This window comes from Amblyraja radiata, chromosome 4 (genome assembly GCF_010909765.2).
Source record: "Amblyraja radiata isolate CabotCenter1 chromosome 4, sAmbRad1.1.pri, whole genome shotgun sequence".
In the NCBI taxonomy this organism is placed as follows: Eukaryota; Metazoa; Chordata; class Chondrichthyes; order Rajiformes; family Rajidae; genus Amblyraja; species Amblyraja radiata.
This window is the reverse complement of record NC_045959.1, coordinates 116906766-116923660: the sequence shown is the minus strand read 5'-3', so window position 1 is coordinate 116923660 and position 16895 is coordinate 116906766. Positions and strand designations below refer to the sequence as shown.

At 41.6% G+C, this 16895-nt stretch overlaps 1 protein-coding gene across 19 annotated transcripts in view; it reads right to left on the bottom strand.

The window, feature by feature from the left end:
• The window catches only part of map4 (microtubule associated protein 4), a 250747-nt gene that overhangs the window by 30334 nt on the left and 203518 nt on the right, over positions 1–16895 (bottom strand). For 16 of the 19 annotated variants that reach the window (XM_033020304.1, XM_033020314.1, XM_033020309.1 and 13 more), the window contains 5 exons: positions 16636–16836; positions 11006–11180; positions 9961–10023; positions 8234–8562; positions 4585–4707 (listed from right to left, as the gene is read on the bottom strand). In XM_033020304.1, the coding sequence (XP_032876195.1) occupies positions 4585–4707; positions 8234–8562; positions 9961–10023; positions 11006–11180; positions 16636–16836 (891 nt within the window). The remainder of the gene's footprint in view (positions 1–4584; positions 4708–8233; positions 8563–9960; positions 10024–11005; positions 11181–16635; positions 16837–16895) is intronic. The other 3 variants (XM_033020312.1, XM_033020324.1, XM_033020317.1) reach the window with 2 other exon arrangements.

Below are 16895 nucleotides of genomic sequence, written 5' to 3'. Positions count from 1 at the left end.
GTTACTGTCTCTTATGGAGTCAGAGAATAAATGGACAATTTGCACCCATCTTAAGAAGATACATCTACTTTGCCAAAATTAGCAAGGTAGATAGTCCAGAGAGGATGCATTTTAAGATAAGCTTTGATCACAATCATTGATTCCTACTTGTGTTCTGGAATAGAATCCCAGGATTCCGGTCAGTACAGTGGCGTAGCGGTGAAGCTGCTACCTCACAGCGCCAGAGACCCAGGTTCGATCCTGACTATGGGTGCAGTCCGTGTGGAGTCTCTACGTTTTTCTCCGGGTGCTCTGGTTTCCTCCCACACTCCAAAGACGTACAGGTTAATTAGCGGTTGCAAATTGTCCCTAGTGTGTAGGATATTTTCACTGTACGGAGTGATCACTGGTCGGCACAGACTCAATGGGCTGATGGGCCCGTTTCCACTCTCTGTATCTCTAAAGTCTAGGATTGGAGCATTGCAAATTTGTCTGCTTAAAAAATAAAACGGGGTAGGCGGCTAAACCGTGGCTAACGAGGGAAATCAAGGATAGTGTTAAATCCAAGGAAAAGGCCTATAAATTGGCCAGAGGAAGCAAAAACTGGAGAAATTTAGAACAGAGGAGGACAAGGGGGCTAATTGGGGGAGAAAAAAGAGCACGAAAGAAAGCTTGCGGGGAATATAAAAACTGACTCTAAAAGCTTCTTTAGATGTGTAAAAAAGGAAAAGATTGGTGAAGACAAATGTAGGACCCTTCCAATGAGAGACAGGTGAGTTTATAATGGGAAACAAGGAAATGGCAGAACAGTTAAACGAGTACTTTGGTTCTGTCTTCACTAAGGAAGACCCAAACAATCTTCCAGAAATTCTAGGGGACCAAGTATCTAGTGGGAGGGAGGAACTGAAGGGAATCCACATTAGTTAGGAAATGGTGTTAGGTAAACTGTTGGGCAGATAAATCCGCATGGTCTGCATCCCAGAGTACTCAAGGAGGTGGCCCTAGAAATCGTGGATGCATTGGTGATAAGTTTACAATGTTCTCTCGACCCTGGATCAGTTCCTGTGGGCTGGAGAGTAGCCAATGTAACCCCACTTTTTAAGAAAGGAGGGAGAGAGAGAACGGGGAATTATAGACCAGTTAGCCTGACATCAGTAGTGGGGAAGATGCTTGAGTTGATTGTTAAAGATGTTATAGCAGCGCATTTGGAAAGCAGTGACAGGATCGGTCAAAGTCAGCATGGGTTTATGAAGGGGAAATCATGCTTGACTAATCTTATGGAATTTTTTGAGGATGTAACAAGTAGAATGGATAAGGGTCAGCCTGTGGATGTGGTGTATCAGACTTTAAAAAAGCCCTTGACAAGGTCCCACACAAGAGAATAGTGTGCAAAATTAGAGCACATGGTATTGGGGCTAGGGTATTGAGATGGATAGGGAACTGGTTGGCAGACAGGAAGCAAAGAGTATGAATTAACGGGTCCTTTTAACAGGACCAGTAGGTTGCCGTAAGGCTTGGTGCTGGGACCCCAGTGATTTACAATATACATTAACGATTTAGACAAGGGAATTAAATGTGACCTCCAAGTTTGTGGATGACACAAAGCTGGAAGGCAGTGCGAGCTGTGATGAGGATGTTATGAGGCTGCAGGGTGACTTGGATAGGTTGGGTGAGTGGGCAGATGTATGGCAGATGCAGTATAATGTGGATAAATGTGAGGTTATCCACTTTGGTGCAAGAACAGGAAGGCAGATTATTATCTGAATGGTGTTAGATTAGGGACAACGAGACCTGGGTGTGCTTGTACATCGGTCACTGAAAGTAAGCATGCAGGTACAGCAGGCAGTGAAGAAAGCTAATGGCATGTTGGCCTTCTTGCGAGAGGATTTGAGTTTAGGAGCAAGGAGGTCGTACTGCAGTTGTACAGGGTCCTGGTGAGACCGCACCTAGAGTATTGTGCGCAATTTCAGTCTCCTAATTTGAGGAAGGACATTATTGCTATTGAGGGAGTGCTGTGTAGGTTCACCAGGTTAATTCCCGGGATGGCGGGACTGACATATGATGAAAGAATGGGTTGACTGGGCTTGTATTCACTGGAACTTAGATGGATGAGGGGGGATCTTATAGAAACATATAAAATTCTTAAAGGAATGGACAGGTTAGATGCAGGAAAAATGTTCCCAATGTTGGGGGTGTCCAAAACCAGGGGTCACAGTATAAGAATAAGGGGTAGGCCATTTAGGACTGAGATGAGGAAAAGCTTTTTAACCCAGAGAGTTGTGAATCTGTGGAATTCTCTGCCACAGAAGGCAGTGGAGGTCAATTCACTGGATGTTTTCAAGCGAGAGTTAGATTTAGCTCTTAGGGCTGAAGGAATCAAGGAATATGGAAAAAAATGATCCTGATTTTAAATGATCAGCCACAATCATATTGAATGGCAGTGCTGGTTCGAAGGGCCAAATGGCCTAGTCCTGCACCTATTTTTCTATGTTCTATGTTCTATGTAAGCCATTCACATAAGGAAACAGATGGATTGATTAACCTATGGTAATCAAATGTAGCAGTGGTTACAAAATGATTATGAACCATTACCAAGGACAAAATTAATTCTCACCTGGAGAAAAATGGGTTAATGCAAGGTATTTTTAAAAAGTAGTGTCTGCCCAACCAGATTGATTTCTTTGATGAAATGTTCTGAAGGTTATAAATAGGAACATTGAATAGAAAACAAAATCACACTAGAGGACAAAAAACGCTGGAGTAACTCAGCGGGTCAGGCAGCATGTTTGGAGAACATGGATAGGTGTCGTTTCACAGAGTGCTGGAGTAACTCAGCAGGTCAGGCAGCATCTGTGGAGAACATGGATAGGTGACGTTTCACGGAGTGCTGGAGTAACTCAGCGGGTCAGGCAACATCTGTGGAGAACATGGATAGGTGACGTTTTGGGTCAGGATCTTCTTCAGATAGGGAAGAAATGGCTGACCCGAATCACACTCAATTTTTACAAATATCTGTTGAGCTTTGGCTAAAATACTTTGTACAAGGATGTGACGAAGGGTCTCGAAGACGCTGCCTGTCCCACTGAGATACTCCAGCATTTTGTGTCCATCTTCGGTTTAAACCAGCATCTGCAGTTCCTTCCTACATACAATACACAATTCTGGATCTTGAAGATGGCTTTGAGGTGGATCGACATGCTGATACCAGGGTTGAGGATTTGTTACAAGGGAAGCCTGTGAAATTTGAATTGTACTCTTTAGAACGGGCAAGCTGGAGCAAACCTGTAATCAAAATTATTACTGGTTTCAATAAAGCAAGTAGTTCGAACGTTTTCTTGAGCAAACCGATTAGTAGCCTGAGGTAATGAATATTTAAAAAGTGGTAAAATAGAAGCACGAACTACACCCATGTTGTTGAGATGTAGAATGTAGTAAATGAAAGATGATGGAATTAGACTCCAAAAAGGCTTTCATTAATTTTATGAAGAAATCTAAATTAAAGTTATTAGATTAGTATTGACGAAAAGAGCTTTCCAAGGTTATGAGGAAATATTAATATTGAAAAACATAACGAATGATTTAGCTCTTTCAAAGAGTTGAAGCAGGTATTGATGGGCTGAATGGCCTCCTTCGGTGAGTAAGGGGGAAGAATGGAGCTAAAAGATGTCCGTAGACATTAGGCACAGGAAAGATTGCTCCGGAGGTGGGTGGGGGGTGTAACACTATCTCCTGGAATAGGAGAGTGGCAAAAGATGAGACACAGCAATGAGGTGAGGAATGAGGGAAGATAGTGGTGGCGAATAACATTAGTAATGTTCTAAATTAGCAATCTGTTCTTACTCATACAATGCATGACTTGATTACATTTAATGTTCCTCAGTGTAAAGGCTCAGTGCAAGAATTAATTTTATCATTAGAGTAACAGGAGGAGAAATGGCATATGGAGCTTAATCCACGCGTGTATGCGGTGTTGCACTTTGGGAGGTCAAATGTAAGGGGAAAGCCTACAGTTAATGGCAGAACCCTTAACAGGATTGGTGTACAGAAGGATCTTGTGGTTACAAATCTCAAATTGTGGAGTACAGAGGCAAATAAATAAATGATGGGTCTTTGTCCCAAACATTATGGAGGGCACTGTATAAAGGAGAGGTCGGACAAGCTTGAATTGTTTTCTCTGGAGCGTCGGAGGCTGACAGGAGACCCGATGGAAGTTTATAAAATGATGAGAGGCACAGGTGAGGTAGACTCTCAGAATCCTTTTCCCAGGGTGGAAGTGTCAAATACTAGAGGGTTAGCTACAGAGTGGTGGTTGCTGGAACATCAGAGTGGTGGATGGTGGAACATGCGCTGCCAGTGGTGGAGGTAGCAGCCGATACATCTGTGGCGTTTACGATGCTTTTAGATAGGCGCATAAATGTGTGAGGCATGGAGGGATATTGATCACATGCAGGCAGAAAGAATTAGTTTAATTTGGCATCAGGTGCAACGTTTACACAATCCATAGAAATACTCAGGAGAAACAAATTAAATTGAAATGCTTACGTATGGATGCAACTTAAAAATGAACACAAAACAAAGAACGGACATATACTTTCATTCACTCACTTTGCCATTGGCTTGTTTTTGGTTATCTTTTGCGGTTGTGGTTTTAGCTACTCGAATCGGAGTGCTGGGCTCAACTTTTCGGTTCAATCTTACCGGCTCGGGTTTTTTCTCTACTGATTTAGCCTAAATGGACAACCAAAAAGGGATGGAAAAATAAACAAACACACAGGCAAATGTAATGAGGGAGAAACTCAAGATAACATGTTCTGAAATGTAATAGAATAAAATGATTAGCCCAGAGTTGTCATTTAAAGTAATATACATATTAATGCACAAAACTGACCTATGTTTTAAGAAATATTGCACACTTTTCACTTCCAAATGATTTGAACTCATTTACGTATAGTCCAAACTATATTTAGTCCTTTGAATTGGAAACAATTAATTTACTTGCTTCTTCTGCCCCTAGAAAACTATCCTGATGATCACTCAACTAGAAATATGGGTCTTCACATTGTTCATCTATTTCCCCACTCCTCTTGTTCACAGAAGCATAGGATGTTATGGAACAAGGGATTTTATTTGGTTCATCATGTCCATCCCAGCCAAGATTTGAGATTCGTAGGTTTCTCCAGGACTCTGCTTTTGCAGCTTGTAGTCTTGTTGAGTGCTCGTCACGACTGCTTTCAACTGTAACAAGAGTCTCCATCTCCCCATCTACACTTTGGATGGCGAGATCTTTTCCCCAACTCCTCACTTCTGCTTCCATCATTTACCGTGAACCTACCTCCCAGTCATCAATGTCTTCGTCAAAAGTCTTTTGCTGCTCACTCAGTCCAAAATTTTGTAAACCTCAATTAAATCTACTCTTAATCTTGCTTCAAAAGGACAAACAAACGCAATCTCTCCTCACAACTGTTATTTCCCAGTCCACATTTTTATTCACTTCTTTTTCATCTTTTGTCAAGTTTTAAAACTCTCTCATTCCTCAGGGCCACTACTCATTTTGACAACATTACAAATGTTTCTATTTCCGTCCCTACTTTCTCTCATTACTTATTTCAAGGGAATCAAGGGATGCACACTAAAGGAGTTATGAATTATTTGCTTGAATGTTCTGAATTAATTCTTTGTGACTGCCTTCATGGAGGGAGGGAATGGTGCCAATGGTGCAGTACATGGTGAACATTAAATCACAAGCTCCTGATGAGATATGTCCAAGGTTATTAAAATAAGTTACATTTGACCATCATTTTCACTCCACACTCTCTATAGGAGCGGTGCCTGGAAATGGACGATTGTTTGAACAAAAGCCAGTTCATTAACCATCAGTGGTGGGCAAAGTACTGGAATGAAATAAGAGTGTAAAATGTCATTGATAAAGGCATAGACTAGTTCGAGACAGTCAGCATGGATTGATGTATGGGTAGTACCTGTCTGACCAGGTTCTACGGGGTCAGTCTGGTTGATAAAAGTAAAATTCAACAGGATCCATGGGAGATTAGCAAATCAAAAACTGGCTCGGTAGCAGGAAACAAGGGGAACTACTGACAGTTGTAACAAAGATGAAAGAACATCCACAGAACTCGGTACTAGATCCCTTGCTGTTTGTAATGTATACTAAAAAATTAAACCAAAATGAAGCTGGGCATGTTAAATACGTTTGGAGTGATAGAAAAACTGGTCTTGCACTTGACATTCGAGTAGAAAAGTATCAAATGGAATTTAATCCAGAAGAGTGCCCAACAATACATACAAAAGATGCGGGGATGCACACAATAAGCGGGGGGAAATAGAGCGATGTGAAGGGAAAAAAAAGGACCTTGGATGTCTGTTCAGAGACCTTATTGAGAAAAAGCAGGTTCGTCAGATGGTTGAAAAGGCATAAAGTGTAATTTAAAAAAAATATCCGAGGCATTAAATACAAAGATCTATTAAAATTACAAACAAAACAAACAGAATAATTGTTGGGAATAGCCAGTAGGTCCAGCCACATCTTTTGGGAAGTGAAAGTTTCAGTTCAGAGATCCTTTGTCAGAACGCAGAGTCAGAAAGTACATATAACGCTAGATGAAGCACAGCTCCAGTACTGTATGCTACCATAATCAACGTGTTACAGGAAAGATGTGATTGAACTGGAGAGGGTGCAAAGAAAATTGCGGAGGATATTGCCAAAGCTGAAAGACTAGCTACGAGGAAAGAATGGTTTTTTTGTTTGCAAATAGGCGGGTGAAGGTGTATAATTAATTGAGGTGTATAAAATTGTAAAGGGTCAAGATAGAGCAGTAAAGACTTGTTTCCCAGTAACAGGGAAAGTAGGGATATGGGTATAAGGACTAGATGAGAGGCGAGGAAATAAACCTGTTTTTGCAAGAGGATAATAGAGGCTGGAATTGACTTTCTGAAAGGATGGAAGAGGCTTTGTCACACTTAAAATATATAGAGGCATACTTGAAAAGCTATGACAAGGAGGGTTATGAACTGGAAGCTGGGATTGAACTGGATATCTCTTCTGGTATGGACAGGAATTGCCCCTTTTGGAGTCGGAGAAAATCTAAGATTCTATCCTCGCTTATCTACTGTCATATCATCTTCCTTACCTTGCCCAGCATGACTCTACAACTTTGCTTATTTTTAAATTGGTTTAGAATTACATTGCTAACAAACTAAATAAAAAACCCTACCAGGGATCTTTTACGGTAAGATTACTAATTAACACGTTTCTCCATACAACAGTCCTAATATTGATGATAACCCTGTACATTTCCCTCCAGGACAGAAAAAAAACAACAATTAACTTTGTACTTATGGTCTTTAACTTTGCTAATACTTTCTGTCAAAAAACTTGGGAGGAGCTCAGAGGATCAGAGAGCATCTCTGGAGAGAAATAAGCAGCAGGCTGTCAATTTCCCCCATAGAAGCTGCCTGATCTGCTGAATATCCCCAGCAGTTTTGTTTTTTATATCACAATTCCAGCATCTCATGGTCTCTTGTGTATCATTGCTAATACTTTCATTTGTTTTTAGAGGCCAATTTACACAATTTATAAAATTGGTTAAGAAAACCTATCTAGAAACCAGATCTAGCAATAAAATGTAATCTAGCCTTTCATATATGTTGCCTGACAATTTCCCTTCAAAAGCATACAAATCTCCAGAAATAATGCACATCTACAAAGTACTTGCTTGATATTTTTTGGACTATAATTTTCAATAACATACACAAGGAAATAGATGTACTGGAGAAGGAGCAAAGCAGAAGAGAATTGGAAGTAAGCTCCAATTGAAAGAAGCGTGTAAAATATTAAAAGAGAAAGATAAATAAATTAAACAAAAAAGTGGAAAGAGTATAAAAAATGGAAATTATGAATAATGAATATTTGAGACGAGCAGCAAGGCACATATATTTTAGCAACTCCTATATTATAAAAAAGTTAAATAAACAAACAATTAGTTGTTAGGCATTTTGGGAGATTGCGAGGACACAGAAGGAAATACTTAAATGCAAAGGCTTTTTTTTTAATGGGCGAATTAGTACGTTACAGAGTTGAGCTTTGATGGGCAAAGGAAACATTATTTTCCACTGACTGTTTCTCAAACTAAATCTTCAAGGCTCACTTCCGATTTAAATCCTCTAACTTATTGATCAAAATGTGCTTGATTCAAACGACTGCTGTCCATTTACCTTCAAATAGGCAATCATCACCTACCTTTCCCCCTCCAGGCTGATATTTCATGTTATCTGTGGATCCGATTTTGGACTTGATGTTTTTTAGGTCGGGAGCTGGGGCACTAGTTGGCCGAGGTTGCTTTGGCGCGGGTGCTACAGTGGGCTTTGGGGGTGTGCGCGGGATCGGCACCACTCTCTTAGCCTCAGAAGCAGCTGTTGTCTTCAGAGCCAGCGTTCTAGGTGCCCGTGTGGTGTTAGACGATGGAGTTCCTGGACTATTCACACCAAGAGGTGTGCTCGGCGAACTTGGGGTAGTGCCACTACTCTTAATAGAAGTGGTGGAAGTAGTCTTCGGGCGACCCGTCTCACCTAAGATCAAAACAAAATACACGCTATTTTCTTGACAAGTATAAATTGTTTCTACATGATGTTTATTTAGTTATGTGTGAGGAATTGTGAACTTATTTCAAAACAGTGAACAATAACGGGCCAATTGTCGCCATGCCAATAAAGTATAAAACACGCTGCTTTCTCCTGACCCTCAAATAGCCTTTCACCAATAAGTATCCATCTGTTCCTTGAATTGACTCCTTGGCCATGTTATACACTTCTCATATTTAGAATCCCTCCACAAATTTTGAAACAGGGTTTTCACCTGGCACAGATGATCACTTACATGGAAGAACATTTATTATAAACTGAAGAATGTCCAAAAATAAAGGAGCAGATTTGTGGTCAACGCTTCAACCCACCTCTGGATAGTGGTGATCTGAAAGCCGTTGCCTTTATCCACATTCATTTTAATGCTTGACTATGTGCGTGGCACAGCTGCTAGAGCTGCAGTCTCACAGCACCAGAGACCTGGGTTTGATCCTGACCTCTGGTGCTGTCTGTGGGGAGTTTACATGTTCTCCGTTGACTGCATGCATTTCCCTCCCACATCCCCAGGGTGTGCAGATTTGTAAGTTAGTTGACCCTTATTTAAAATAAATAATGCTCCCTGGTTTGTAGAGGGTTTACGAGAAACAAGTATGAATGGGCGATCGATGGCCAACGTGGACTCGATGGGCCAAATGGTCCATTTCCGTGCTTTATCACTAAACCAAGCTGAACAATTAGATCAGACCTCCAGCACTATCCCTGGTCTTTACCATTTGCTGGATGTAGTAGATGGAAGTTAGACACAAAAAGCTGGAGTAATTCAACGGGACAGGCAGCATCTCTGGAGAAGGAATGGGTGACGTTTCGGGTCGAGACCCTTCTTTAGACCAGGTTGGTGCAAAAGATGGGTGGAAATTTATTGGCTTTAGCATTGCTAACGAGTGTGATAGAACGGATCACTACATAGGAATCATGATGGAAAATTGTAGCAGATTTAGATCGAGGCCACAGAAACAGCACATATGAAATGCATTATCTTCCAAAATGTATTCTCCAACCACATACAAGGAGATTGCCGGTTTAGATGAGGTACTACAGAGGGCAGTTGGTACACATGTAGCTACATCCAAGCAAGAAGGTAAACATAGAAACATAGACAATAGGTGCAGGGGTAGGCCATTCGGTCATTCGGCCCTTCGAGCCATTCAATACGATCATGGCTGATCATCCAAAATCAGAAAAACATTCATGAATATTAAAAGAGGGATGATCATGAGTGAATGCAAAACCACACATGTGATGTTGGGGAAGAAGAGGGGAGGAGTAATGTGAGGAATGTGAAACACACTTTAACGAAAGAAACAGTAATAAATGAATTTACGTTACCCAGGGGAGACTTTGCCGACAAAGACTTCCTCATTTCTCCAGATTTTGGTTCAGTTTTGATAGCTGAAAATAAAATGTTTAAAAAGTTATAATAATTTTAAATAACTTACCCCTAATCTAACTCTAATTTGTATTTTTCTACAAGACATTCCCGTACTGACCATCAGTTTGGGAGAGACACAGAGTTAGAAACAGCTTGGAATATTAGGTAGACACAAAAAGCTGGAGTAACTCAGCGGGACAGGAAGCATCTCTGGGGAGAAGGAATGGGTAACATTTCGGGTCGAGACCCTTCTTCAGACTTAGATTATTATTATAATAGGTTATTCTTCCTCAATGAAACTGGAAGAAAATTTGTTTTGGACTCCTCAGGTGAGGGCTATTAATATTAGGTGAGGAACTTTTCTCAACTGAGGCAGCCAATAAATATATCAGAGGTCAAGGTACAGCAGAGCCTAGGCGGCAGGAAGCTGTCTTTCAAATACATGTTCGTAAGTGATAGGAGCAGAATTAGGCCATTCGGCCCATCAAGTTTACTCCGCCATTCAATCATGGCTGATCTATCTCTCCCTCCTAACCCCATTCTCCTGCCTTCTCCCCGTAACCGCTGACACCCATACTAATCAAGAATCTATCTATGCCTTAAAAATATCTTCATTAAATCTTCATACAAGTTCACTCTAACACCATTATGAAAAAATTCATTTTGTCAGATGACTGGTTAGAACAACCAATTAGCAACAGAAAACTAGTTTCCGTTTGCTGAAACTCATCTTGCATACAAACCTTTCCAGGTTCCAGGAAGAGGAATCTTACATGCATCTTACATGAACAATTAGAACCTACTACCCATAGGACTAAAATGTGTGCTAGTTAACACACTGCATTGCCTCTAAGGACGAGTCGCACGATTTCTCCTCTCACCTTAAATCTGTGTTCACTGGTTCTTGATTCCCCTGCTTTGAGTAAATGACTCTGTGCATATACCATGTCTATACACCTCTATAAGATCACCTCCAATTATATAAAAACGTTGTTAACGTACATGTTGGTCTTCTTGGGGTAGAAAGTGTATTTTTCGGAGTTGACCCAGCGGTAGCTGCCGCTTTCTGCAGGGATGTTGTACTGCTCTTAACAGATGTGTTACTGGGTGTTTTAGTGACAGCTGCCGATTGTGGCCTCGATGGAGAGGGCTTCATTGTACCCTTGGCATCAGTTGCCTGTATAAATACAACAACATGGTTTATGGCATCAGTTAGAGAGCAACAAAATAAAGAAAAATGCAGCCAACTCCAGTGGTAAGATGGATTTTGAAATAGATACATTTAATTTAGTTTAGTTTAGAGATATAGCTTGGACACAGGCTCTTTGGCCCTTTGAGCCAGCACCGCCATTCAATGTGATCATGGCTGATCATCCCCAATCAGTACCCTGTTCCTGCCTTCTCCCCATATCCCCTAACTCCGCTATTTTTAAGAGCCCTATCTAGCTCTCTCTTGAAAGCAGCCAGAGAACCGGCCTCCACCTGAGGCAGAGAATTCCACAGACTTTCCTTCCTCAAATTAGGGGACCAAAACTGCACACATTACTCCAGGTGTGGTCTCACTAGGGCTCTGTACAACTGCAGAAGGACCTCTTTGATCCTATATTCGATTCCTCTTGTTATAAAGGCCAACACGCCATTCACTTTCTTCACTGCCTGCTGTACCTGCCTTTCTTCATTGCCTGCTGTACCTGCTCACTGCCTGCTGTACTACAGGTACCTCATGTACCTGCTGTACCTCAGGTCACAGGTAGAATGTACAAACTCGTACAAAGTACCCATAGTCAGGATCGAACCCGGGTCCCTGGCGCGGTAACTCTACCGCTGCGCCACCGTGCCGGTAATTTAATTGTACAGAGATTTATTATATTTCTCAAGCAAATCAAAGTGGTTCATAGACTACTAAACTCTTAAGTACAATGAATTTTGAAAATAATTGAAGCAGCCAATTTGCAGGCATTAGCCAACAAAAACACCAATGAGATAAATGGTAAGTAACAATATTTTTTGTTCCGAAGATTCTACTGAGGAAATGAGACCAGCAACATTGCTCTAGTTAAACGTGAGGAAAGATAAGAGGCACTAAATGCATCGCTGGTGGTGATGGATGAAGGATGAATGTTGCCTTGAATATTGAGAACCCCGTTGCTCTACTTCAGATATTGCAGATAAATCTTGACCTTCATGTGAATTCTAGGTCAGGATTCACATGGATGTTAAGATGTTGAAGATTTTCAGAATCCCACGATCAATGATGGAGAGTTCAAAAGGGAACTGCAGATGCTGGAATATCGAAGGTACACAGAATTGCTGGGGAAACTCAGCGGGTGCAGCAGCATCTATGGAGCGAAGGAAATAGGCGACGTTTCGGGCCGAAACCCTTCTTCAGTTTCGGCCCGAAACGTCGCCTATTTCCTTCGCTCCATAGATGCTGCTGCACCCGCTGAGTTTCCCCAGCAATTCTGTGTACCATCAATGATGGAGATGTTGGATTGGCCTTCTTGAGACTGAGCCAACGGAAAGCAATTAGTGATAGACACAAAATGCTGGATAACTCCGCGGGACAGGCAGTATTTCTGGATAGAAGGAATGGGTGATGTTTTGGGTCGAGACCCATTCCTTCTATCCAGAGATGCTGCCTGTCCCGCTGAGATACTCCAGTATTCAGTGTCTATCTCCGGTGTAAACTTGCATCTGCAGTTCATTCCTACACAGCCCAGGTGGAGAGCCCGGCTACGTTCTCAGAATCTGCACGGAGCTGGTGGCAGAATTATTTCTCAGACATCTTTAACCTCTCACTACTCCAAATCGGGGTATCTCACCTACTTTAAGAGGACAACTATCATCCTAGTGGCAAAGAAAAACAGGGTAGCATGCCTGAATATCTGCCACTCAGAGGGTGTGACATCCACCGTCATTAAGTTCTGCGGGAGGCTAGTCGTGCTACACATCAACTCCAGCCTCCCAGCCAGCCTTGATCCACTGGAATTCGCCTGCCATCACAACAGATCCACGGTGGGTTGAATCTATCATATTATGATCACTGCCTCCTAGGGGCTCCCTTATCAAGTCTGGTTCATTTCACAACAGCAAATCCAAAATTGTCTTTTCTCTAGTGGGCTCGTCCATAGGCTGCTCTAAGAAGCCATCTCGTGGCCATTTTATAAATTCCCCCCCTTGGGATCCAGTACCAACCTGATTTTCCCCATTCTACTTGATATCCCCCATGACCATTGGTTTTCTTACAGCCTTTTTCTATTAGCTGATGTAATTTGCGGCTTACATCCTATCCTGGCTACTATTCGGAGGCCTGTATATCTCCCATCAGGGTCTTTCGACAGGGCAGTACTTGATCTAGAACCATGTTGGATCTGAATGAATTCTGATCACTTCTTCGAACAAGCACACCCAATGGTATCTCTTCCACTTACTGTATTTCCTTGCCTTAAACCAAGCACAGAACTGCATGCCCTTGATCTTGCTGCTTACAGATTTAAAATATTTTAAAATGACTACATTTTTATTACTACCTATTAAATTCTGTACTCAAATGTGTAAACAAATTTGCCTTTCTACCTTCTTCCTGTACTTGCCCAACAATATGTTGTTCAATTGAGAGTTAGATTTAGCTCTTAGGGCTAAAGGAATCAAGGGATATGGGGAAAAAGCAGGAACGGAGTACTGATTTTAGCTGATCAGCCGTGATCATATTGAATGGCAGTACTGGCTCAAAGGGCCGAATGGCCTACTCCAGCACCTATTTTTCTAATTGAACATATATACTTCATTTGTTGAACTAACATACCTCCTCAAAGCTGTAGTAAACCTATATTATCTCAACTTTCTCAAATCTTTCTCTGATCTAAAAGCCCTGTACCTAAAATGCTTAGCTGCCAATCCTTTGAACATAGAACAGTGCAGGACAGGAAAGTCATTTTGGCCCACAATGTTTGTGCCAAACATGATGCCGAGATAAACTAATCTCGTCTGTCAGTAAATGATCCATATCCCTCCATATCCATGTGCCCATCTAAAAGCCTCTTAAATGGCACTAACATATCTGCCTCCACCACCACCCCTGGGACCCACCACTCTCTGTGTAAAAATACGTGCTCTCACATTTCCTTTAAACTTTACCTTTCTTACCTTAAACCCCTCTAGTCATGGAGTGATACAGTATGGAAACAGGCCCTTCGGCCCAACTCGCCCACACTGGCCAACAATGTCCCAGCTACCCTAGTCCCACTTGCCTGCGCTTGGTCCATAACCCTCCAAACCTGTCCTATCCATGTACATGTCCAACTGTTTCTTAAACGATGGGATAGTCCCAGCCTCAACTACCTCCTCTGGCAGCTTGTTCCATACACCCACCAGCCTTTGTGTGAAAAAGGTACCCCTCGGATTCCTATTAAATCTTTTCCCCTTCACCTTGAACCTATGTCTTCTGGTCCTCGATTCCCCTACTCTAGGCAAAAGACTATGCATCTACCCGATCTATTCCTCTCATGATTTTGTATACCTCTGTAAGATCACCCCTCATCCTCCTGCGCTCCATGGAATAGAGACCCAGCCTACTCAACCTCCCCCCATAGCTCACACCCTCTAGTCCTGGCAACATCTGAACCCTTTCAAGCTTGACATTATCTTTCCTATAACATGGTGCCCAGAACTGAACACAATATTCTAAATGCGGTGTCTAAATGTGGTGGAATATCAAATAGTCTTTGATATTCCACTCTATACTCCGTAAGAGATTTGGTTGATCCCAGCTGCCTATACCTCCAACATATGCCTCAATATCCTTCATCAACCAGGTTCACTAATCCAATCAGGCTTGCCCTTTAAGAACACGTTGCCTTGCCCATAAGCAAATTATTATGGAAAATTAGTTGTTTCAAATTCTTGTACTGAATGCTCTGCAAACTTAGACATTACACTGGACTTTTGAACTGGCTCCAAGGATTTGAACCACTGAAAATCTGTGAATTGACTCCTCAGACATGTCTACTCAAAATTTGCCAATCTATATCCTTTCCTAAAATGATTGAAACTATGAAATAGTGATAAAATTGACTGGCATTATCTGCATTATTACCTTCTACTCTAGATGAATAGGATCACCGTGTCCAGCAGATCCAGAAGATGATGCATGTACAAGACTGACAAATTATTGTCCAATTTCATGGACAATGATGTTAATATTATGGACAAATATATTATTCACAGCTGCTGGTGCAAACAGCAGTATTCTAGCTGTGCTCAAAAACACAATTCAATCGAGCGTATCAACTCGTCAAAAGCACAAATTCCCTATGGTCAAGAGGCTTTCTATTTATACTGGTCTCATCAAGACCTGGTCTTCACCAAACCTATTCCTTTTATCCAGGGATGCTGTCTGACCCGCTGAGTTACCCCAGCTTTTTGTGTTTATCTTCGGTTTAAACCAGCATCTGCAGTTCCTTCCTACACTCATGGTCATTCCAATCCTCACTATTCCTTCAACTCTCATCATCCTAAAGTGTTAAGTCTTTAACCTTGGTTTTTTAACATCTCCCCTGGTTCATCCTTCCCTGACTTCAACCTCGGGTCTCAGCATACATCCTCAATCAAAGTCCTGCTTTCCACCATGAGAAAGTCATTAGTCATAAATGGCTGCTTCTGGTATGATTTCCGAAAATTTGCCAATGTATTCCCCTCTGAATTTCTCTTCAAACCATTTTATTCTATCTTCCTCTTTCTAATTATTTGATGCATGTTTTATGTTTCTATATTTTATATATATTAGTTAATGTTTGATCTATTTTCCTCAATCTGCCCCAATGCCCATCTAAACACTTGATCATGTACAATAAGCTAAAGAGCTAAATGACATTCATAGCCTTTTTGTCATGGGCCATTTAAGATCACAGAAAAGTTCAGCATGGTAGGAAGCCATATGGTCCACACAGGGTCTCTGCAATGGCCAGCTCACCTGGGATACCAGGTGTCATGAGCTTTTGGCCAAACCTACCAAGCGAGACCATGTCAAATGCTCTCTTTTAAGAAATTCCACTTGTCTTTGTCCTTTTGCACACAAGCATTTGCTTCCAATATAGTTTTGCCAGGTCCTCGCTTCTGCGACTGAAATCAGTCTTCCCCCAACTGAGGACTTTGTCTTATGGACCAATTTTATCCCTTGCCATTATGACCTTGAAACTTATGGAATTATGGTCACTGTTCCCAAAGTATTTCCCCACCAACACTTCAACCTGATCATTTAGATTTTTTTAAGATTTCTAAGATCAAGTATTGCCCCCTCTCTGGTTGACTCCTTACAGTTATAGTTTTGTTTATTGTCAGGTGTACTGAGGTACAGTGGAAAGCTTTTGTTGCGTGCTATCCAGTCAGCAGAAGCACAATATGTGATTACAATCGAGCGTTCCCCCCCCCCCCCTCAATTTCAATCACAGAAGCAAATAAGTGAATTGTAGTCCAATTAATCACTGCCGCTATTGACATCAGTTTGATTCAACCTATGAAAGCCAGTGAAAGTTTGATTCAACCTATGAAAGCCAGCTATGAAGGCAAGGGGAATAATTAATTGAAGGAAAAATAACATAAACAGTATATGACACCCACCTCCCCACCCTTACCTTTGGTTTCACATCTTTGGTGGTCGCAGAAGAAGACCGCGCCAGACTAGGAGGAAGTCGTTTGAAAGTGGTAGCTGCCGTCAGAGTGGTTGTACTGGGTTTTTTATTGGGGCTTGGAGCAGCTGCAGTAGGTCGCTTAAGGGAAGCTGAAGGCTGTGGTTTAGTTTTGGCTGTTAAGGTCTTTGTAGTCAGTGTGCCCACCTTTTACATACAGCGATAGGGAATAACACAAAAGTCGACGATGCCAAATGAAACATAGA